General features: G+C 31.6%; 1 protein-coding gene across 1 annotated transcript in view; it reads right to left on the reverse strand.

Annotated features, from left to right (window-relative positions):
- NCAM2 (neural cell adhesion molecule 2) overlaps positions 1–24,066 on the reverse strand; it is a 445,018-nt gene that overhangs the window by 71,087 nt on the left and 349,865 nt on the right. The window contains exons 10-11 of the mRNA XM_011358219.2: positions 19,132–19,319; positions 14,775–14,871 (exon numbers count right to left, since the gene is read on the reverse strand). Coding sequence (XP_011356521.1) covers positions 14,775–14,871; positions 19,132–19,319 — 285 coding nt within the window. The remainder of the gene's footprint in view (positions 1–14,774; positions 14,872–19,131; positions 19,320–24,066) is intronic.

Genomic DNA, 24,066 nt, shown 5'->3' on the forward strand with positions numbered 1-24,066 from the left:
AGTATACACTAGTCAATCTTTACTACCATAACAAAAAAAATAGTAAAACATTCAATATCAAATTTTGTTTATTGAGAGAATAATTTTACTTCTGCCTTTTCTATACAATATAAGCATTTTACTTGCATTCAAGGAAAATAAGCTCATGAGAGAGAGGAGTGAGAGGGAATACAGGTATAATTAAACACAATAAGAAATAAAGATTTTATTGAATCATTAGCATAAATAATTATCTCTTATGAAAATGTGAGGTTTTCTTTTTGTTCATTAATATAACATTAACAAATTTGTGCCAAGTGTTATATTTAGAGAAAATGTCACTATGAACTAGATAAAACTGCAAACTATATGTTCTAATTTCACTTATGTATTATTTAATAATAATAATTAGCTGAGATATTTAAATTTTAATCTCTGTATTTAAGAAACAACTATAAACTCATTCTCGTGTGTGTTTTTGTGTCAATCCATTACTTACATTATTCAAGCTCAATAAGATATCTTGAGTGTGACCTTAATTTCTTTTCTACTATACATAATTTTATTAAAAAATTATCTGAAAGTCCAAACAAGCAAAAGGAGAAAATAAGAGACAAATATGTCTCAATGAGAAAATTAATGAAACCTCTACTCCAGAAACATGATCAGAGACACGTTAAACATTAAAAATATCTCTCTATCTTTGTTTCTGTCTCTCAATCTCTCTCTCTTTTTAATATCATATTGCAAATAACCATAAAGTTTGAAAATTTACATATAATTAGGAAATCAAGTGACGGCTGAGAGTTAGAAGAACAGAAATGGAAGAAACAGGCAAGATCACCAGAGCAAAGATATGTCCTTAGAGACCAAGGCTAAGATCACACAGACCCTCATATTCTCAATTACTATGTATGGATGCAAAAGTTAGACAGTGAAGAAGACTGATAGGAAAAAATTGATTCATTTGAAATACGTGTTGGAAGAGAGCTCTACGGATAGATATTCTGGACTGCCAGAAAAATGTGCAAGTGGATCCTCGAGCAAACTAAACCTCAATCATTGCTGGAGGCAAAAATGACAAAACTGAATCTGTCCTATTCCAGAACATCATGAAAAGGCAAGGTTCTTTGGAAAAGACAATAATGCTGGAGTAAAAAAGAAGGCAGCAGGAAAAGGGGGAAGACCAGATATGAGATGGACTGACTCCATAAAAGACACCATAGGCATGAGTCTATAGGAGTTGAGCAGGGCTGTTGAGGACAAGACACTGTGGGCATCACTCATTGGTAGAGTCGCCGGGAGTCGGAGCTGACTCGATGGCATATAACTAACACCCATTATGTATTATATAAAATATACATAAGTTATTTTATCTCTAGAATTACCTTTATGAGAACAAAAAGAAAAAAATCTTGATTGAAAATAATGTAGTAAAAGAATTTCTGTTCAGAAACAAACATTCATAGAAAATTAATGACTGTCAAAAGTCAAATATGCTATATTTGCTAGAGTTAAAAGAGAGCACTGATAGATCACATAAAAACTCTGCCTTATAAATGGTACTGGGAAAGAGTCAGGAGGGCAGGTTTATGGCTTTTGGATGTGAATGTTGTAAAGAAACACAACAGTGCACATTTCAGCTCTAAATAGTAACAGCAAATTATTTAAAGATCCTATGAAGTGCATTATGTTATAACACTCAGGTTTGGAAATAAATATGTAGAATAGTCAAGCATCTCAAAGTCATTTTGCTATTAAAATCTTATCTGGAAATAAAAAGAATCAAATTATCAAAATCATCTCTTCAAGCTGTCAGACCTAAACATTATCATGGTTTTTATGTTTCTTTAATCCCTAGTTTATAATTGTAGGATAATTTTATCTGGAAGTTTGAACTAAAGTTTGTAGAAGAGGAACACACACACACACACACACACACACAGAGAGAGATTGTTCTTAATAAGACTGCTAAGTCTTTACTCCGTGCTGGTGACTCTCTAATATCGACTAAGTCTAAGCTGGACATCACAACAATGATAATTTTCAGTTTGATGATACATTTCAAAAGGAAAGTTGCTAAGTAATGGGGGAGGGGGAAGAAATGTGATTCCCCTTGGGATTCTCACCTTCGACCATAGGGCATGGTCCTTGGTTCTTACTCTGTCCGTAGAGGTACATGCCATTGCTAAGCTGTGCACCCTGACGTGATACACCTCCAGATAATAAAAGATTCTTTTTCTCTTACTCCAATGGTGCCACCACCAATCATGGGCCAGTGGGTATCTTTCTCTAGCCAACTAGTCTAGAAATAGCCATAGTCTATTTTCAAACCTGCTGACTGTTACCGTCGCTTTTAATTTACATTTATTTTTTGTTGGCCTCCTCTTTCTGTTATTTGTCTTAAAGAAAAGGTATACTTATGATATGTACCTCTAGTATCTTCCTAAACTTTTTTTTATATGTTCTGATTTGATATGTCCAACCACTTACAGACTACTAAATTATTACCTGTTTATAGATGCACACATACTTATGTACATGTAACACTGAGAAAAGTAAATAGAATATATTCAGTCCTCAGGAAGTTTATAATGAATTAAAATTAAAAATATACAAAGATACAGAATATATCCAAGGAAATAGTGTCTGATATGCCTAAAACTAACATCTCCAATTCTCTCCACTCTCTAAATTGTTATAATCATTTTTATCCTTGATTCTACATTTCCTATACATCACAATTATTCACAAAGTTATTTTCATCTTTCCCATATCATAATTCTTGCATCCATCTCTTCCTTCCCGTTTCCACTGTTAGCTCCCAAGCCCAAGCCCTCTCTGCCTCTGCCTGTATTGCCATTTGTGGCTCTAGGCTTCCTTTGCTATTGGACATGCCAGAAAATTTCAATCCATATGGTGTGTAAATGCAACATCAATCTTTCTAAAGTACCACTCTAATCACGTCACTTCCCTGAGATGGGTATTGAGGAGCTTCCTCTTCCTTACAATATCCAACTTAGACTTTCACTCTGGCTTTCAAGATCCTGAATTATCTAACCTCAATGGGTATATGCAAACAGATCACACTGTAAAAGACTAACAAACACAGCCCCATGTGTCAAATTTCATACACAATGCTCCCATCATTATTAGCATATTTTTCTAAACTACTTCTCAGCACCTTCCATCTCAATAATTAATGAATACCACCCATCATTGAATGAATAAATACAATTGTGAAAACACATATTTCTTTATTGACTTTTCACCTCTAGTAGTACTAGTGTAGACTGAATATGTATCATCAGAATCTAAGGATCCAAAGTTTAGCCTTGCTCCTGTCAACCTTAGACAAGCCCCTTAATCTTTTCGAAGAACACTATTTTTCTCTCTGCAATGAAAATATGAATAACATCCACTGCTAGGGTTGCTATAAGTATCGAGTCTTATAGAGCACTTAAATCAAACCCTGAAAGACTCTAAGCACTTAATAAATGTTAGTCATTACAGTTTTTGTTGTCCTCCCTGAAAACCATCCTTCTTCTACCACATGATTTTGTATCCATTGACATATATCAATATTTTAGTCAAATATTTGGTAACAGATATCAATACTGAGGATCAGCTTACAAATGCATGTACAACATGGGGGTAATCTCTGGAGCTGTTGTATGAACCTATACAAGTTAAACTCACTGGGTTTCATTCTCCTCATAAACCAAATGGCAACAATAACACCAATATTAAAGTTGCTATTGTGAGGATAAATTGATGAATATAGATCACTGAGCATTCGCAAATATTATCCTTACTTTAAACTTGCTGTCAGTGTATAAATAATGTTGATAAATCTTTTGATATGTATACATATTCCTGAAGTCATAATTTGATCAAAGTATAAATATGAGAACAGAAAAAGTCTGCCTTGGTGATTATTTTATCTTGTAAGAGGTAGCAGAACAATGGAAGGAGTTCCTCCTCTGACTTTAATTCTGATAAAATAAAATAATATAATTAAATAAAGAGAAACTAATAAGTTAAGTGGAAGTACATGAAGCCTTAAGAAAAAGGAAGAGGGTAATAATCAGATGTATACATAGATATTTAGAAACAGCTTTGAAATAGTACATCAAATATTATGTTCCTCTGTTCAACAAAAAAAAATCCCAAAGTAAAGATATACTCTATAAAGCAAAATTATCAAAGTATATGCCTAAAATACTCATATGGAACAAAAGGAAGGGAATTAATGAATATAATGTGCCAATGAGATCTTGGATGAGTAAATTTTTAAGTAACATTTTTAAAATGAAGATGAATCATGGAATTATAAAACAGTATTTTCTCAGGCTTCAGAATAAACAGAGTATAATATGTTGAAGACGATGACACAAAGGATTAGTTGTGTATGTGTGTGTGTTTTAGCTCTTTATACTCTCTACCACCACTGCATTCTCAATTCCCAGCAAATAAACAGATCTCAATATCAAAAGTGTAAACAGAAGTGATCAAGCAGTCGTATTGCACCCTATCATTGGAAAACCCTACAATGGCAGTCTGCTCTCCTTTATCCAAGGCAAATCCTCTACCTCTAAGCAACATTCATTTTACTTTTCCCTTCTCCAAAACATGGCATGATCAGCTCTTTTCTTTCAGATTTTTAGTCATATTGTCAAAATATAACAATCTCTCCAATGACGAACTTTCTTCAGTCCTACTCTCTTCTCAAGTAACAAACTCTTGGGTTCCATGTCACACTGTTTGAATAGGTTGTTCCTAATTTCTGCACTGGCATCTTTACTTCTGGGAATTTGCTTTTCTAGGATGCTGGAAGCTGGCAACTAAGGTATGATTCAGAGTCACTGACTCAGATAAGGATGTGGTACTGCTAAACATAGGCCAATTGGAAGAGTTTGATATTCATCAACCTGCCTTTACTGGAAGTATTAAGAATGGTGTTTTAAACACTACCCTAGCTATCTACTAATATTCCACATCCATTTCTATCATCTAAGCTATACTCTCTTACCATAAGGGGTAAAGGGCTAAAATCTTCATTTCCCAGACTCAAGGGCTGCTATGGTTCTAAGTGCCATGGAGGCACTAAGGTTGACACACGCATGAAAGTGGGTTAGAATGCTGAAAAAATTTGAATGCCATTCCCACTTTTCTGAGAAAGTGTGTGAGAACAAGAAGACCTGCAGATGTGAATGATGGTAGCAGCTGGAATCTGTACACCATAGTATAGTCACACAGTTTCTGTTGCAAGGTGCTGTGATGGGTTCCATCTATTTCTGCTCCGAGTGGCTGCTTTATTTCCAATAAGATTTTATATATATATTTATATATATTTTTCCTACATCAATTGTGAGCTTAATCTAACATGATAGCCAATCTAAAACACACCTGAAACCCTATAAATTCATTCTCATTTCACTATTCATCTTATAGTGAAATTGCCAAATTCAAATAATTATTCTATTGATTTTTCCACAGTATTTGATCAAATATGTTTAAATTGTTCTCCTCACAGGTAGTTATACTAGCTCTCTGAATAACTGCTTTTAACTTTATTTGTTCATAAATTTTTAAGTCCACCAATTAATTTAAAATAATCCAGCATTCATTTCCTACTGAGGTATCAATGGAAATTATTTTCTCAAATACACCCACGTCCTTTATCCTTATCACAAGTCATGAACTCATATATACCATTATTAATTGGCTATATCAATTATGACTCATAAGTAAACCATTTAAACACACTTATCCTTTATACATCCAATAATTCATCTAAATCTAATATGAGCCAGACAATTTTCTATGTTTGAGGGTAAACATGAGACAACGACCATTCTTATGGAAGTTATATTCTAATTATATAAAAGTAATTATAATATATGTTATTTATTAGAAATATTGGGGCACAAATATATCAGGGAAGAAAGATAGTTCAGAGAGAAGAGTTAAAGTGTTGCAATTTTAAATTGGGTGGACAAAAATATCTTTGCCATAAAAAGTAATATCTGACTAAGGACCTAAAGGAGAAAAAAAGTGATGTATAAAAATGCTAGAGAGAAAAAACAGTACCTACAAAGATGAAATATACTGTAGGCGTTTAAAGAAGCAGGCAATCTGTGGAGAACAACAGGACCAAGGTAGGGGTGAAGGAGATGGAGTTGAGATAAGGCCAGTGAAGGAAGTTGGGGAAAATCTTGTGAAGCCTGATAGGCCTTAATAATCACAATGGCTTCATCTCTGAACAAAATGCTAAGCCACTAAAATACTTTGAGCAGATTATTATGCTTTAATTTTTGTTTTAATAATAAGGAGCAGTCTTCATTTTTTATTTAAACTACACTCTAGAGGGGCATAGGCCAAAACAGGAAGAACAGTTTAGGAGTTTATGCAACAATCCACATTAAAAGCAAAGCAAAACAAAACAAACAAAAACAACTAAAATATAGAGCTTGATTTCATGAGAACAATGGGACTCTGGAAATACTTTTCAAGTAGATCGAAAGATGACTGTGAGTTCTTTGACCTGAACAACTGGAAAGACAATTGCCACTTACTGAGATAGAAAATAACACAAAAGGAAGATATGTAAAGGTGAGTATAGGAGGTTACATTTAGACATCTGGACATCTAAACCTTTGCATTGTTTATAGACCATCTAGGCAGAGAGGGAATTAAGCGGCTGGATATAAAGCATAGCATTCAGGAAAAAGATCCAAACTGAAGTTCTTAGAATATAGGTGGTAATCCATACCAATTTAGAAGAATAGTAAGGATGTGACTATGTATAAAACAAAAGAGTTCAAAAAACTAAGGCATAGTGATTTTTAAAAGTCCAGAGAAATGTGGAACAACTGGCAAAGGCAACCACACGGAGAGGCCAATGAGGTGTGAGGAAAACCAGGGAGGCATGGTGATATTCTAGCCAAGCTGGAGGTTGTGAAGACAATTCCAGGGAAAGACACAACCACTTGGGTAGTGCTCTGCTGCCAGATCAGGAATTATGAGGTTTGAGAATTCACCACTGGATTGAGCATGAGAAGGTCAACAGTCGAGACCTTGACAATAGCGAGTTTTACTGAGCAGCGGAGGTGAAAACCTAACTGCAATAGCTTGTGACAGAATGAGCGGAGAGTAATTAGGTATGGCAAATAGAGTTAAGGGAGGATGGGGGAGCAGAGAAATGATGTCATAGCTGAAAGGATTTATAAGGGTGAGATGATTTTTTTAAAGTTATTTTCCACTGTGGCAAGAAACAAAAAACAAAACTAAACAAATCAACATTTAAAAAATAATTTTTACATTGATATGCATCATTCCAAAGGACAAGCAAACCATTTACTTGGATTGGAGTGTTATAATTTTTAATTATGTTGACAAGAATATCCTTACTATAAAAGTGACTTGTCCCTTGCCCATCTGACAGCAGGATTGCTCAAGGCCCTTTGGCTCTGCATCCTTCTTAATTAAAGACTCAAGCTTCCCCTCTCCATAAAACAGTTTTATTATTCTCTTCACAGCAGAAGCCAAAGCAATAGGAGAGGGAAAGGAGGCACCTGGCATCCCTTGGGCCTCCACAAGAAAAACAGACAAAGCCAGAGTTATTTTAAAGGGTATTTATTGAAGGAGAGCTTCTGGCTGGTGGTAAGCCCACAACCCCGAGCCCATGTGAATAGACACAGGCCGGTCAAACGGTGGGCCCAGCCACTCTCCCCGTGAATGCCTGCAGAGGTGAAGCTGTCAGTATCCAGCCAAGGTGCTGGGCTCCGCTGCACCAGGGCCCACCCTCTACTCCCAGGGGCCTCTGCAATCCTTCAGGCACTGACAGACAGTATACAGCAGCACGGCATTTGCTTACCAAAGGTGGCTAAGGTTTTTATCATACAGACAGGCAGAGACAGAAGCTTAGGTGGGAAAGCTGAACTTGAAGTAGGATAGATGAAGAGGGGAAAGTGATGACAAAAAAAAAAAAATTTAAAGTAATATTTGACCAAGTACTTAAAGGAGAAGAACATGATTCCTATGAAAATACTAGGGGGAGAAAATAGTAAATACAAAGATGAGATATGCTTCGAATGTTTAGAGATGAGGGGCAATCTGTGGAGAGAGCTCTTTTCTGAAATAGGGGAGATTATTTTAGGATATTTGAGTTTACATTTATACATCTTGGGCTATTTAGAGAAACATAGAAATTGGCTATGTTGAAATCTGTCTCCACAATGTTATCAAGATGGCTGTTCATTATAAATTGATCATGTTGCTTTCTAACTGAAAACTCCAAACTTCCCTTGCTGTATACATGATATAACAGAATGTAGAAATGATGAATATTATAAAGGAGATCTGTAATGTAATCAATCTCTTACCACCTTTTAATGGAATGCCTCATTTCTTCACTGCCCACATTTTTTTCACAGCAAGGTACCTTTATACAGTCACCTGATTCTTTCTATCTTTCCTTTTCTTCTTCTCGGGACCTGTTTCTATTAATTCTTTCATACCTGTCTCAAAAATTGATACCTGTTTGAAGCTTTATCCAAGAGCTCTAATTGTAATTTCATTTTGTATCCCCAGGCATTTGATTTGCACTTCTATTGAAACCTGTTTCTTTTTTACTCTTATTTGTAAAAATCGGGTGCCATATGTTATTTATCTTCAGATTTCTAAGATCTAGAACAGTGCCTGGAACCTACTAGAAACTTACTATATATCTGTAGTGTGAATGATTTAATAGATTATTAGGAATTGATGAAAGCATGAATTCCCTAAAAATAATATGTAGCTATCCTAATTTCTTTTTTTTCAGAGGACCACAGGAATTAGAAAATTAAAGGAATGCCATAAATAATTTCTGTAGACACACAAAAGTTTGTCTCATAGTTTCTAAAAAAGAAATGAGACACAGATTTTTCCAAGCTAGAGAATAAAACAGATCATGTAAACAAAACAAAACAAAACAAAACAAAAAACAAAAAACCTGGCATTATATTCAGTTGAAGATGTTTTCAAAAGTTTAACTTGCTTTCAAATTTTATGGAACAAGGCTCTGGATAAAATTCAGTCTGGGTACAAGGACAAGAAGATGGACTATAATTTCATATCTACAGAATTCTCTTCAATTGACCCAGCTTAACCTGTGAGCATGTCTCTATTCTCAAACATGACTTGTATAGGCTTATCCATGACTTAGGTGAAAATACAGATGACTGTTTCATGATATTTGTGAATTGAATCAATCTTGAAAGAGAGCTAAAACATTGAATTTGACAGGGTCTTAGTAGGTTAAAAAGATGAGCCAAAACTGACAAGATGAGATTAAATGGGCTAAGTACAGAGTCCTGAACTGAGGTTTAAAAAAAAAAAATCAATTGTGAAGCATAGCATGAGAGACCTCACTTAAGAGCAGGGATTTTTTTGTTCATTTCTTTCTTTTTTTTTTTTTTTTTGGTGAAAAAGGTGTAGGACAAGACACCAGAAGGAAAAATAAAAGTGGCAAAATAGCTGAGGTCATTATCCCATTATTCAATTTTAGTATGCACTGGTCTACAATGTCTAGATTTATATATAAAAAGACAAGAGCAAATTGACTTGTATCCAAAAATGACCAATATCAACTATAATTTGACCATAATAGTGGCTAGCTAATTTGTTGAATATATGCCGTGTACTAGTACTTTGAATTAATTTCCTCACTTAGTCCTCACAACAGTTTTATCTTGAAATAACTTCTATGGAGTACTTAAACCACCATCAGACAGGTGCCCTCTCCCCAATAATGAAATTAAAAAAGTTAAGAAAATTATGAATGAAATCATTAGATGAAGTTTAAAAGTTAGAGTAAAAGTCTTTTAAGAAAAACTTTAAAAAATATATGCATATAAATATACAGAATGCCTTGTCAGATCATGGTCTATTAGAAGTAGAAAACTATAAGGAAGGAAGTATAATTATTAATTACATGGTTACAATTTAATTTACACTTATGAGTTCTACATTTTTAATTTGCTCCAAGATAGATATGTATTTAAATAAGAAAAAGAAAGTATGCTTCCTAGCTAGAAAGCAAGATTATCACCTCAGAGATACATTAAAAAAAAGAAAAATGTCATGGTGAAGTCTTTGTAACAACATCTCTCTCTCTCTCTCTCTTTCTGTCTCTGAGTCTCTAATTGTATTTGTATTTGACATTTTGGTAAAAAGTTAATACAAAATTGGCTAGCAAACACATGTGAAAAGTATCTTGTATTTCCTATAAGATTATGTAAAAAGTATTTATTTCAATTTTCTAAAGATAGGAAAAGGTCCAAGAAGACTGGACCAATTTTTTTTTTTTTAATATCATTAGAGAAGTGAACAATCTCAGGTTCCTTAGTATTAGTTGTGAGAATATTTTTTAAAAAAGAACTTGACCCATTAAGATCACGTGTAGGAAATGCCACAAACAAGGATGACACACTCAGGCTGATGCTTTGCTCACAGGGTCATTTTGATCTAGTCAATATTTTATCCTATTCATTCTTTAAATGATAATAATAGCAGGTATGATAATAACAAACTGTGTTGTTATATATCGTTGCCTAATTTCTGAATGTATATTTCTTCTGTAAAATAGGAACAATAACATCTCATGTACTTTCTGGAGCTACAAGAATTATGATAATGACAACTCAATTCAGTATAGCAAATAACTCCTGTCTTCTTACTAGAAATTTATCCACCTGTTATTTTCACCACAGAGACAATGACAAAAGAAGTGAGAGGCATCCAGGTGAAATATCGAGCTCTTAAGTGGTGTCTGTATGCCAAATTTTATACTCGTTTATATTTGTGCTGTTACTAAATAAAGACTATATCTCCATTGTTAAAAACTCTCCTATCATCATACTATTAAGAGATTGAAAAGAGATGTCTAAATAAATTGCTCTATTTTAAAATAAATAATTTCACCTGCATATTTCAAAATACCATTTGTCTGTGAATAATTATTTAATATGTAAAGATGTTATTTTTAATATTTTAAAATCATTTGCAGAATTACATATATGAAACTATATATGCATACACAAAAAAGATAAGAATGAATTTATTAAGAATAATACCTATGTTCACAATCAAGTTATGATGCTTTTCTAAAGTTACTTTATTTTATGCATACTTGTTTATTGCCTTTAGTTTCTTTTTTTATTTTTCTCTTAAAATAATTTCCTATTTATAAAAATTTGCAAGAATATTACATAGAACTTATTCTTATCTGAAACATTTAGAGTAAGTTGACATGATGCCAACTTTAGCAGGTCTTAACTAAGACAAAACATTTTTCTACATAAGCTCTAGAAAACAATTAAACTGCCATATAATCCAAAGACTTCAATCAAATTTTATCCATCATTCCAATAATATTATTTATAACAAAAGATGCATGCATGGCATATAGTAATAATAATAATAATTATTATTATTTATATTCTTTTTTATTCTTTTTATTTATTATTATTATTTATTTTTCTTTACTGTCTTTTAGTCTGGGAAGCTTCTTTGATCATTCCTTTATTTTCATGGTTTTGACAATTGGAATACTAGTGATTTTGTATACAGTACCTCAATTTGTATTTGTCTCATATTTCCTCCTAGTAGATTTTGATTATGCATTTTTGGCATGACTATCACAGTAGTTATTCTGTGTTCTTCCTGATGCCTCTTTCTAGTAGTATCCAAGTTTAATTTTCTCATTACTAGTGATGTTAACTTTGATCCTTTAATAAAAGTGGGATCTTCTACTTTAAAACTATTTATATTTATATTGTTTAATCTAACTTTCACATACTTGCTTTAAGAACCACTAATGAGCCTTAGTCGAATTAATTTATATTACACTGTTTGTTACATTTGGCTTATGGATGTTTTGACATGTTCCTTTAATTTTTTTTCCCCTGTCTTTATGGCACGATGTATTGTTCCAGGCTTATCTTGTATTTTCTCTGTCCCAATTTTAGAATCAGCAATTTTTATTAGGAGCCCTGTTTAACATTAGTGAAGAATGATATTTAGAAACCAAAATCTGGCTACCAGGTATGCTCTTTGCTATTGGGATATTGCAACTCTCAAGTCCTCTCAGCAGATAGAGCTCAGAAATGATTTTCTAAGTGACATTCCAAGCAAAAAGAAGCTCTTTGTAGAAATAGCTGAACACACACACACACGCACGCACTCACACACACACGCACGCACACATGCACACCACATAGATAGCTTTTACACTCTGCCTGGGCCAAAACATCCCACTCTAGACAACAGAAGTCCCCTTCTATTCCATTCACTCTGCTTGAGGTCTGACACCCCATGACAGGCTTCTGTGCTTCACCCTATCTTCATACAGATGCCTACCTTGCCCAGATGTAGAACTTATTTATTCAGAATGAGAGACAGAAGGGAAGGAGGGAAGGAAGGAAGGAGAGAAGGAAGGAGGGAAGGAAGGAAGGAGGGAGAGAGGGAGGGAGAGAAGGAGAGAAGGAAGGAAGAAAGGAAGGAGAAAGGAGGAAAGAAAGAAGATTTTTGAAGAAAAAGAAGTTAAAAGGTAGCTTTTTGCTACATTTTTCACTGAATGTGTAGCAAATAATTTCATGCTAAATTTTGGCTCTTTTAATTTATTGCTCTTTGGAAGCAAAGTAATCTGTTACACGTGTAAAATTTTATATGTTAAATAATCTTGATCTTTTATTAGTCCAAATAGGTGAATAAAATATTAAGCTGTGATACTAATATATATTTTGAAATATTAAATTTATATATAATATTTATCTTTTTTTTAAATTTAAAATCACAGAAAGACGATTTTATAAGCATTAAATGAAGGGGTCCCATCAAAGGAATCATACATGTAAGTGTTGATATTTCAGTGTATGTTTCTTATCTAAATCACAGTGTCTAAAATACTTTTATATCTTCAGAACAATTTAAGTTGAATCAACCTTCTTTTTAAACAAATTTTTAGCCTGAATTTTTCACAAAATTTTGACATATTAGGAGAATTGCAGTATTCAAAAATATTTCCAATAACATTCTGTCTCTTAGCTTGAAGGCACATTTTCTATTTTTTATTATGATTGGACAGAGAGAAGCTCACTTATTTTATATCTTCATTAGAATGATAGGTATCAAATATGTTTTTCAATGAAAAGTACTGAAGTAAATAATGTGAAATATGAAGGTGATAAATATTAAATATTTCCAGTGAATTTAATAAGACTGTTTAAATCTCATCAATATAATGTTCTATTTTTTTATATATTTTTTGAATTATAAAATCTAAAAAACTAAAATAAATTTTGGTCATTTATCAAGTTTTATTTAAATAGAAAACTGCATTGTTTGTGAAAAATGTAGTATACGATAGTGTACAATATATATTATAGTTATATATACATATATTGATCATACTAATTACAAAAATTATTTAATTTTCTAAGGCTCAAAATTAATATGAGTAGTGAATGTTTCTTATAAGTACAAATGATAATTCAATTTATTATCACTAAATTTTGATTAAACAACACATTTCATTTTCCTAGAATTTAATTTGCTTGTATAGTGGTGAATTCATATTCCTAAATGTAGAGTCTTCTTCCCATGATTTTCATTGAGATTGATTTTCTAATGACTTTATGGTAGACAATAAATATTAGTTTATTTCCTTCCTTCTTTTATCCCCACACCCCCAGCCTTTTCCCACTTATCTCCTTCTCTCCTTAATTTCTTCCTTCTGGGTTTCTTCCCTAAAACCCTTTCATACAATCCCTACTCTCCCTTATTCCTCAGTGTAGTAAAACTTAAATTAGACAATAACAGGTTTTCCAGTTACATAATAATTTGAGTATTGTGAGCTTTGTATTTCTTTTTGGCTTTTATAATTAATTTCATGACTTTTGTAAATGTATTTTCATAGGAATAAAAAATAGCTTTCATAATGTAATGTAAAATTGTAGTTATATATAAGAACTCTAATTAGAAAATGTTTTAAATTATTTTCACGAAAACTATTTATTCTATTAAAACATAACAACTCAATAATTTTCTAATATTTATCTACTTGATCTTGGAAGACAAATCACATGTTTGCATCATTTGAGCTACAGAAAGTATAAAACATGTATATTTCCCAATTTCTAATTAGTCTTGTAAAACATAATGGCAAAATTTAAATATATATGTGTGTATGCATATATAACATATAAATATATAACTAAAACATAGCTGTATTTCTACTTAAAAAGAAATTTACTCTACACGTTATTATTTCTATATCTTTAAGTTTTAGGGTACAAGGTAGTGTTTTTATACATACAACATGAGACTTTTGAAAAAGTTATATAACTCTAAATTTTCTAATTTCCTTAAAAATAAGCTTATAATTTCTATTTTCAAGTTTAGAACACTAAAACATATTCATTTTAGTTTTTTTCTCTCAAAGTGTCTTTTAATTTTAATTTTTGACAGGATTCTTACTATAAATATCATTTGATTTCTTACGACGTTTTCTACGTCTTTCGTACATATTTTACTTATAAAGTTGGAGGAATTAGAATCAGGATTTAAAATCAATTTTGATCCGTAAATTTATCCTAAGTCCTCACTATATGTCAGATACAACCTTACCAAAATTTTAAGCACCATATCATTTTTAGAATAATAACCTGAATCATGACTTATCGAAATGTAAAAGTTATTTGCTTACAGAAATAGTGTATGATTTTCAGAAATTATCGTGCTATACTTACCAGCCAAAGCAAGAATATATTCCTGAAATCTTGTTCCTATACGGTTTGTGGCTGTGCAGTTATATCGTCCAAAGTCATTGTCAGATGTAGGTGCAATCTAAAATAATTATAGTAATAAAAGTTTTACTATTTTAAAACAATAGCATTGAAGTTTTAAAATAGACTCTAGTACGCTTGTCATCTTCACACAAGTTTAATAATCACAACTCCTTGCCATAACTTTTTTCTATATCAAGTAAATATTACTAAGTAATAAAAATCCTTTTTAGATGTAATCTATGGAATTATACTATCCACAGGACTAGGTAAATATAATTTGTCTATTAATTTATGAAGTAGATAAAGTAGATAAATGCCATCATTTTGTTACATCTATTGAACAGAAAAAAATCATTAGATATTTATATATGTACATTTCAGAAAATAGTACATAGTTTGAAAATATATATTCTGCAGTTACTACAGATGTGAACTTGAAAACAGAAAACTTGCACCAAAAGCATTGTTAACACTTTAAGATCAGGCAGATATAAAGTTCAAGAAAGGCTCAAAATATCAAATCTCTCCCTCTTATGATATTATTTATCGCAAAATATTAATGAAAGATAAAAATTTATTCTAAAAAACAAAATCTCTCCAGGACAGTGTTTTGGAGAAAACATTGCCCTTGTGTAGCAATCCCTGAAGACAGACCTGTGATCTTGATATCTAACTAATAACAGTAACTTGTCTCCATTTCTATTCAATTCCTATCATTCTCTTTCCTTTTAGTTAGAACATAGCTGACTTTAAATCCTTATATATTTGAAGTCCATAATTAAGTTAACCTATTGGGATTCTATTGCTGAATATTGGGACCAACCCTGCAATTCTAATGTACTGAAATTCTAAAGTACCAATTCGAAAAGAGATTTGATGACAGTAATAGACAACATTTTCTATCCCAGTAACTATTATTACGAGAGAATATGCTTAAAACAAGAGTTGCTGTTAATTTCAACTCTATCTCAAAAGGGGGAAAATGATTTTGTGGTAATGGGAGGCTATTAACTAAAAGTACAATTTTGAGTTCCATCGAAGATGGTAATTCTGAAAGGGTATGAAAAGGCTGTGTCATTCATTCTCTAGTCAGCTGTCCATCTAGGAATAAGTCATAGGTTTAAAGATTAGAAGTTTTAAAAACTCTTAAAAGTTTTTTCCTAAGTGATTAAATATTCGTTTTACTTACATTTAGTTTTTAATAAACCAGGCACATTTAATTCAAAAATAATTTTACTAATGAAAAATAATTTGACAAAAATTTTTTCTTATTCTTCAGGCATATCAGAAAATTATTTGCATATTCCATAGAGAAGACTATGTACTGAATACAATGCAGAAACAGGATTGCCATGACAAAGAATTGTCACTATTATATAGCTCCTCAGGAATAATAAAGTAATTTAAATATATTGATTTTCATTGGAACGATTTTTAAAAGGCTCAGTTCACTTTTGTTTTCACTTCTTGGGAATTTACCTATTAAAGATAAAATCTTTATAGTTCAATATGAAATAAATAATTCTTTTATCATGTTATATGATTAACTAATACATAAAATACCCTTAGTATTTTTTAGTAGCACATATTTTAAAAAAAAGAAAACAAAAAACACAGATCTAGACATAATGTGGCCAAATTATGTGACTTGCAGCATATTTGGTGTTTTCTAAGAAAGTGATATAAAGGTAAACTCCAAAGTGGTTTTATATCCAGTCCCGGCACGACAAAATAATAGATGAGTTTTTCAAAATATTAGATAATATGTAACAAAGATATGGTATAAAATGGTAATTTAAAAATATTTAAATGTTTTAAATATGCAAATTAGTGCAGCTATTTATCATGGAAGTACTAGGAACACTAATAATATACCTTGTCATGTTTTAATATACAGTTAAAATAATTCAAATTCACTTAAGATGTTGGGCTTTGACAGAATATAATAGATCAACAAATGTAGTTTTAAACATCACAGTATAAGCTGAGAGCACAATGTTAATGAAAAAGCTTGCTAGTCTTTTTCCTACACTTTCAAAGACTTGATTTCCACTTTGTATGTATTAATGGTGAAAAAATCACTTATTTAAAAATTACTATCTTTACTAGGGCAAGGAACAACGATACAGGTGATGTAAAGCAGAGTATCATTCCAATCAACCCATTATAAACTACTGTATTGATTTTTGCCCATATATTGAATAGTTGTCTTATTTCAGAGGAGTGCTCAAGAACATTAACAAAAAGTTTTGATGACCTTTACAGATTCATTTATTGGTGGTAACCCAAAGGAGTTATAAAATATTTTATATTTAAAATTCCTAAATTTAAAATTTTGAATATATATTTAATCAAAGAAAAAGGAAAAGCATTTAAAAATCAATTCAAAAAATGATTATTGACCAACTTATTATTTACAACTTCATTGTAAACTTGACTTTTTATATATTTTATGTTCTAAAAAATTAATAATTATATGACTATTATCATAACTACTAAATGAAAATTAATAATTATATACTATCCCAAGCAACTACGTATGCTATTAATTGCTACTAATTTAAAATTAGTCCTTCTTATTATTGCTTTTTCTTTTTTAAGTGTTATTTTGTCTTATTCTGTCTTTAAATTGTGTTAGTTACACATTTATATCTTTTATTCAGGATTTAAATTTATTTTTGAAAAAATGGTATACACTCAAGGTCAATGTTTTAACCAACAGATTACCCAGCTATGTGAAAAACAAACAAAAATTGCTTAATTTTCACTTTGGGATAAGGAAGAATGCCATTTAGGCAACAGATTAAGTAACACTGGAGACTTCTATAAATAAAATATTTAAATGTCAGATTTATAAAATGTTGCTTGATATTTACTATGAAGAATTATGAGCTATCCCAGAAACTTAAATGTGGCAAGATAAAGTAAAGCAGAAATTACAGATTAGTCTATCACTGAAACATAAACTTATATTTACCTGTTGAGACTGACTTGTATTCCTCCATAAAATTCATAAGTTGAATCCCTGGCCACTAAGATGACTGTATTTGGAGATAGGGTCTATAAGGCGGTGATTAAGGTTAACTGAGGGCATAGAGTGTGTTCTGATGTCTTAATAAGAAGAGACACAAAGAAAAGTTTCACCAGAAACCAGTATTTCTGGCACTTTGGTCTTCGACTTCGAGCCTCCAGAAATATGTGGTGGGGGCGGGGGAGGTTTCCGTTGTTTGAGCCATGCAATTTGTGCTATTTTGTTACAACAGCTCGAGCACACTAATACATTCTGCAAAACTTCAGTGAAATCTAACCTCAGTTTTTAACTGTGGTTAAACACCTAAAATTTAGGTTAAATGTGCCCAAATGTCTTTCCGAAATTGACCTCCATGTCAATTAGCCAATAGCTAGTTCGTCTAATACAATTACAAAGAAATCAATTTAAATCGATTTAGACAAAGTGGCTTAATTATCTGTCAGTTATCCAAACATTTGGGAAAGTGATGTCTAAATCCTTTTATCAACCAAACATTTTACTAAGTCCAATTACCAGATAGAAGAGTTAATATGGCACCAATGAGAAGAATATTTTGGAGTGAACCCAGTACAGATATCAGGTGGTATTTCAAAATAGGAATTTTTAAAATTTATGTAAATTGAATTAGTGGGGAGATGTACCTACCATCTGTTTAGCTAAATAAGGCTGTCTGCGGAAGATTCTCAATTGTTCTGAAAGAAAGCATCATAAACTGGAAGGGCCGATGATCATTGCCATAGATGTATGTAAACTTTGGTAATTGATATATACACATACGTGATCTTCAATTACTAAATAAAAGGTATTTTATTTAGTAATTTAAAAGGTATTTTATTTAGTAATTCAAACAGAATTTAAGAGACAGGGCCTGGGCAATACAAAAGCAATTATTTACTGTCTCAATTTAAAAATTAAAATAAAATGAGGCATTGAACAAGTAAATCTGGTTTATTTAGGAACTTGTAAATATACAGCCAGTAGATAGCATTTAAGGAGAAGGTCATTGTAACCACAGAATCAATGATTAGTATCAACACTAAAATTGAAATTTTTCCCTCAAGAGTTGACGCCCATTTTTATACATAAATAATGAGATGTTAATCATTAAAGAACCATAATCCAAATACATAAAATATCCCTTTAAGTAAATAAACATGAAATAGATACATTGGTTTCCTATATATTTTATAATATAAATATACTACATAAATATATTAAGATATTTAAACATATTCTAAAATAGTAGATAATTGCTAAAATAATATTAATATGTACATAAAGACTTACCTCTAATATCACCTTTCTCCCTGAACTATATGTCTTCAAATTAGTGGTGTTTTTAGCTGGCAAGACTAATTTCTCTCTTCTCCAATGGACCGATGCTGGTGGATTAGATTTTACATCACAGCTTATATTGATTGGATTTCCTTCCCAAGAGTAATAAATTGTTTGGTTTGATATGAACTTGGGAGCATCTGTAAAGCAACATAATATAATATTTATAGACCTTTTCTTTAAGATAAATACTCTTTTAATTAATATAAGAAATAATTATTACTTGACTACAAAAAAAATAGCAATTCTAATTTCATGTCTAATAGGACATAAGAACTCATGAAAATACATGTCATTTGATGGTTTCATCAAATACTTTTAATATAAAAACATTCAAAGTTGGCCAATTGTGAAAATATGAAACATTACATTTCTCGAGTTAAATTTGCATTTAATAATTTGACAAAAATGTCCACCCAGTAAATCAATGTCTATCTACATATATGGAACCTGTTTTTGAAACTATCTACTGTAAAGGAAGAGTTTAGTATAAAACTTAACAAAATCAGTGTCTTGTATCATTTTGAAATCGTACCTTAGCCATATAATTTCTTTTAAAAATATTTTGAAGCAGATACAAAGTCTAAATTAAAATGGCAAATATGATATCATTTCAAGTTTTTATTAAACCAGAAATTATTTAGTCAACAGTATTAATTTAAGAATTAATCAGTTGCTATGATGCTCTGTCAATTCTCAGGCCCCTACCTCAGACCTCTATAAAAATAGTTAAAAGAGACAACATATTATGCCATTTAATGAAATAACCTAATTGTGAAAACACACAAACATGGGTTTTAGTCTTGTTCCACTCTAGAACTTTGACATAGCCCAAAAGTCAATCAATCATAATCTGAGTCTTAAAATCTTAAAATTATACATAATTATTTGAGAGAATTCATTATTTTATTTTTACATAAAAAAACATAATCTTAAGTGGTAGCTAAAATGTTGCTGATATTTATACTGATTATTGTTGTTACTGATATTAACTATTTAAAACTTAATATCACTTCATAAATGATCAATTTCAGTTGTCTAACTTAAATATTTTGTTCTACTACCTCTAATTACTTAAAAATGACCTACAGCCAACTTTTTTTACATCAACAGATTATATATCAAATATATGAGTTATAATCTGTAGTACAAATGAAGAAGTAATTGTTTAAAAATTCTTATCTACATATATTTTACTGCATGTTTTTAATGCTAGTCTCACATAAATGTAAGAAATATTTATTGAATGCTTTCTATATAATAATGAATTTATACAAATAACCTTGTGGGGGAAGGTGCTATTTTGTTTTAAGCAGGAGAGATCTGTTGTAAGAGACTTCGAGCTTGTTCTAGTACTAAGTCGTAGGTCTGGGATGTGAGTCTAGGGTGATTTTAACCAGGGCTCATTATATTCCCATTCAATCTAGAAACAAAATTATAATTCTCAGTGCTAGCAACATTTTGATGATTTGGACTCTATCATCTATAATTGAGAGGAATATAACTCGAACAATTCCTCAGGAGGATAAAGTGCCTTAAAAAGCTTTATAATCTTAGTTCTACAACCCAGTCCTAGGTATCACTCCAAAGAGAATAAGTTGAAATAGTATCAAAGATTTATATAAAGGACTTTTAATGCATTGATATTTTAATAACAAAAAATCCAAAGCATCTTAATGTCTCAGAAAAGAAGGTTGGGTAAATAGTGACACATCTTGGCAATTAGCATGCTAAATATTCCACAGACATATCTACCTATAGTTTTCCCTCAGCTTGCAATGTGTCTGCTCTTCTTTTCACCTGGCTGACTTCAAAACTGAGCTCCACACTTCCTAAACACAGCCTTTCCACAGCCGTCAACCTACGCTGAAGTTCCCTACATTGTGCTCCCACAGATTCTGTTCTTTCTCAACATGTCTTAAGCATTGAAAGGATCTTTTTGATTACTTCTCCACCAAATGATCTAAATCTTACGGGTTAAGCTATGTCTTGTTCACAATAATATTCTTGATGGCTTACACAATGCCAGATGCTTACTTGATTCTCAAAATCTATATCAAATTTACTGAAAATTAAACAGGCATTAATTTTCAATTCAACAGTTCAGTTAAACTGAACAGAAGGTATTTTCAAGGAGAAAAGTAAAAAACAAAACAAAACAAGCAGCAACAACAACAACAAAAATTTTTCAAGGCCTTAAAGGATTAAGTGAAAATCTAAGACTCTACAACTAATTAGGGGTGGGACTGTAAGGGAAGCTGAACTTCCTGATATTCACAGTAAACAGCTAAGCCAATATCTATATCTACCTCTATCTATAAAATATTTTATTACTGCTTAATATATGTGAAATATGATCTCTTTAGTATTATAATATTTTAGGGAGAGGCTTATGAATAATTTATTTGCATAAAAATACAGCCCAATGTGAAAATCATGCATGCTAATATTACTATTAATAGCTGGCTCACAGTCAACTCTAATATAATATGGCATCTGTGCATATGTGTATTATATGATAATTTAACAATAAATTTAGGGCAAGATTTGTTTAAATAAAAGCAAGCAATTGCCACTGATAATCTCAGTGGAAATTTAATTCAGAATTACTGATGATGAATACAAATGTGCTATAGGCTATACATGCTACATATGGCTGAAAACCACATTAAAAATGTATTTCTGGTGTGAGGCAAGAAAATATTGATAACTCCTATCTACAACAAAACAGAAACTAGATTCCTGTATATTACATGTTTTGTAAATATCAAAACAGTAGCAAGACAGCAATATGTACTGGCACAAGATTGGCACATAATGATATCGAACAAATGGTGTTGAGCTACTGTTTGAAGAAAGATTTAACTCAAGAAAAGGCAACATATGAAGACTTCAGGCTAAAAAAAATTAGCCATATTTAATGCTGATAAATTAAAAATTGTAATTTTCACAAAATTGGCCTTTTCAGAAAAGCAGAACTTTCACATCATGAAAGGCTTCAAATGTTGTGCAAAGGAAATAAACTTTGCCAGTTAAAAAAAAGGTCAGAGGAAAAGAGAGGAACTGTGGAAATAACAGTGTGTGTGTGTGTGTGTGTGTGTGTGTGTGTGTGTGTGTAAAAACAAAAAAGGTAGGCAAGGACAAATTTTCACCTTAAAGTTGCTTTCTTTGTCTAGGTTTTGTGCCCATATTTTATGCATGAGGAAAATAAATTTGTGGACTATAAAGTTATGGACTATAAAGTATGGAAACATCTCTTAAGGCATTATATATCCCCCAAATTCTATTAAAGTCCAAATTAAAAATATTGTATAAATTACAATGAACAGAATTAACTATTAGAAGAACAAATTTTTATCTGAGTAGAGTAGAGAACAAAAATCAGAGAAACTTGATCAGTACTTCATCCATTGGATGTGAAGGTAGAGACAGCCTTCAGAAAGTGTCTGGGAATGATGAGAAACAAGGAAAGTGGCAAAAACACCCTCCTTGACAAAAGTTTAGGCAGAGTCTGCAGGTCTTTTTTTTTCTTTTTTTGATTACACCTTGTCCTTGGGCCTTGTCCCTGATCTGCTTTTAGTAAAGAACTCAAGCTAAGTTAGATTAGTGAGAACCCTTCCATCTTTGATATCTGATTACCCTTGGTATCTGATCAAGTTCCTTATTACCTATCTTTAATGTCTATGTTTATGGCCTATTTTTAGCAAGACTCCTATTACACCAGTTTAGCAATAATCACGTTGTCCTTGAAATTTAATCAAGCTCCTCTTAGAAATTTCCATCCACAGATTCTAGTCTCACTCTGCTTACTACCTTGAATGCACGTTTGTCCTTACATTTTGAATTGAGTTCAGTCTTTCATCCCTATTGCAACAGTCTTGACCCCTATTGCAATAGACTGGAATAAAGTCTTCCCTATCATTTTAAATAGGTGTCAGAATAATTTCTCTTTGACAAAAGAAAGGGCGTACCCAAGAAAAGTAATTAGAAGAAAAACTTGTTTGTATTTCCCTTTAAGAGGTAATGACAAAGACAGATCTGAAGGAAATATGGCAGCTATAAGTACTGGATTATTTTCTGTAATTTTGTATATTTGAAGTGTTAGAGTTAAAATTATCATTTTTAAATCAATCACACAAATAAAACTTTATCCAACCAGACTTTCAGACAGAGAAAGATGGAAGACTTATATCTAACAGTGAATCCACCAAATTCTCATGGCAATAGGAAGCAATTTTTGTATTTCTAGCATTTATCTATGAACAAAGTTAAACTTACAACATCTTTGTGCACATGGCCATTTTAAGTTCTACAGAACTGGGCATATGTCATAGCATCAAATATCTGGAAAGGAACATGGGTGTCATCTATAAATCTTTATTCTACATACAAGAAACCTTGCTCTGGGATATTTAGGAAGGCAGTGGCCAAGACCACCCCCTTTTGGCTCTTTATATTCATCTGATAAAACCACACTGCTATGCCAGTTATTCCATTAAAAACTGTAAGTATATTCTCAGAGGCCTGTTACTATAGATCATTAACAGTGTTACTCCATATTGGAATTAATGTTTGAAACGATTATACCAAGTAATCATGGAAGTTCTTTATTATTATGTCCTATATACTGTATTTAAGCAATAAAAGGAGTACATAATAGAGTTTAGAAGGATTTTGGTAAAAAAGAGTGCACATTGTACACTCACTTATGTCTAGGTGCTGCCAATAAAATGAGATAATTAGAATCATCGCCACCTTTCCTGTCTATGCTGATGTATGAGAAGCTAAAATGTAAGGAGAAACGCATTCTGGGGCAGGTCAGTCATTTTCCACACTAAGGATTTTATGGCTAGAACCATGTTTTAGCAACATATCCTTGAATAAATA

This window comes from Pteropus vampyrus, unplaced genomic scaffold, assembly GCF_000151845.1.
Source record: "Pteropus vampyrus isolate Shadow unplaced genomic scaffold, Pvam_2.0 Scaffold38, whole genome shotgun sequence".
Lineage (NCBI taxonomy): Eukaryota > Metazoa > Chordata > Mammalia > Chiroptera > Pteropodidae > Pteropus > Pteropus vampyrus.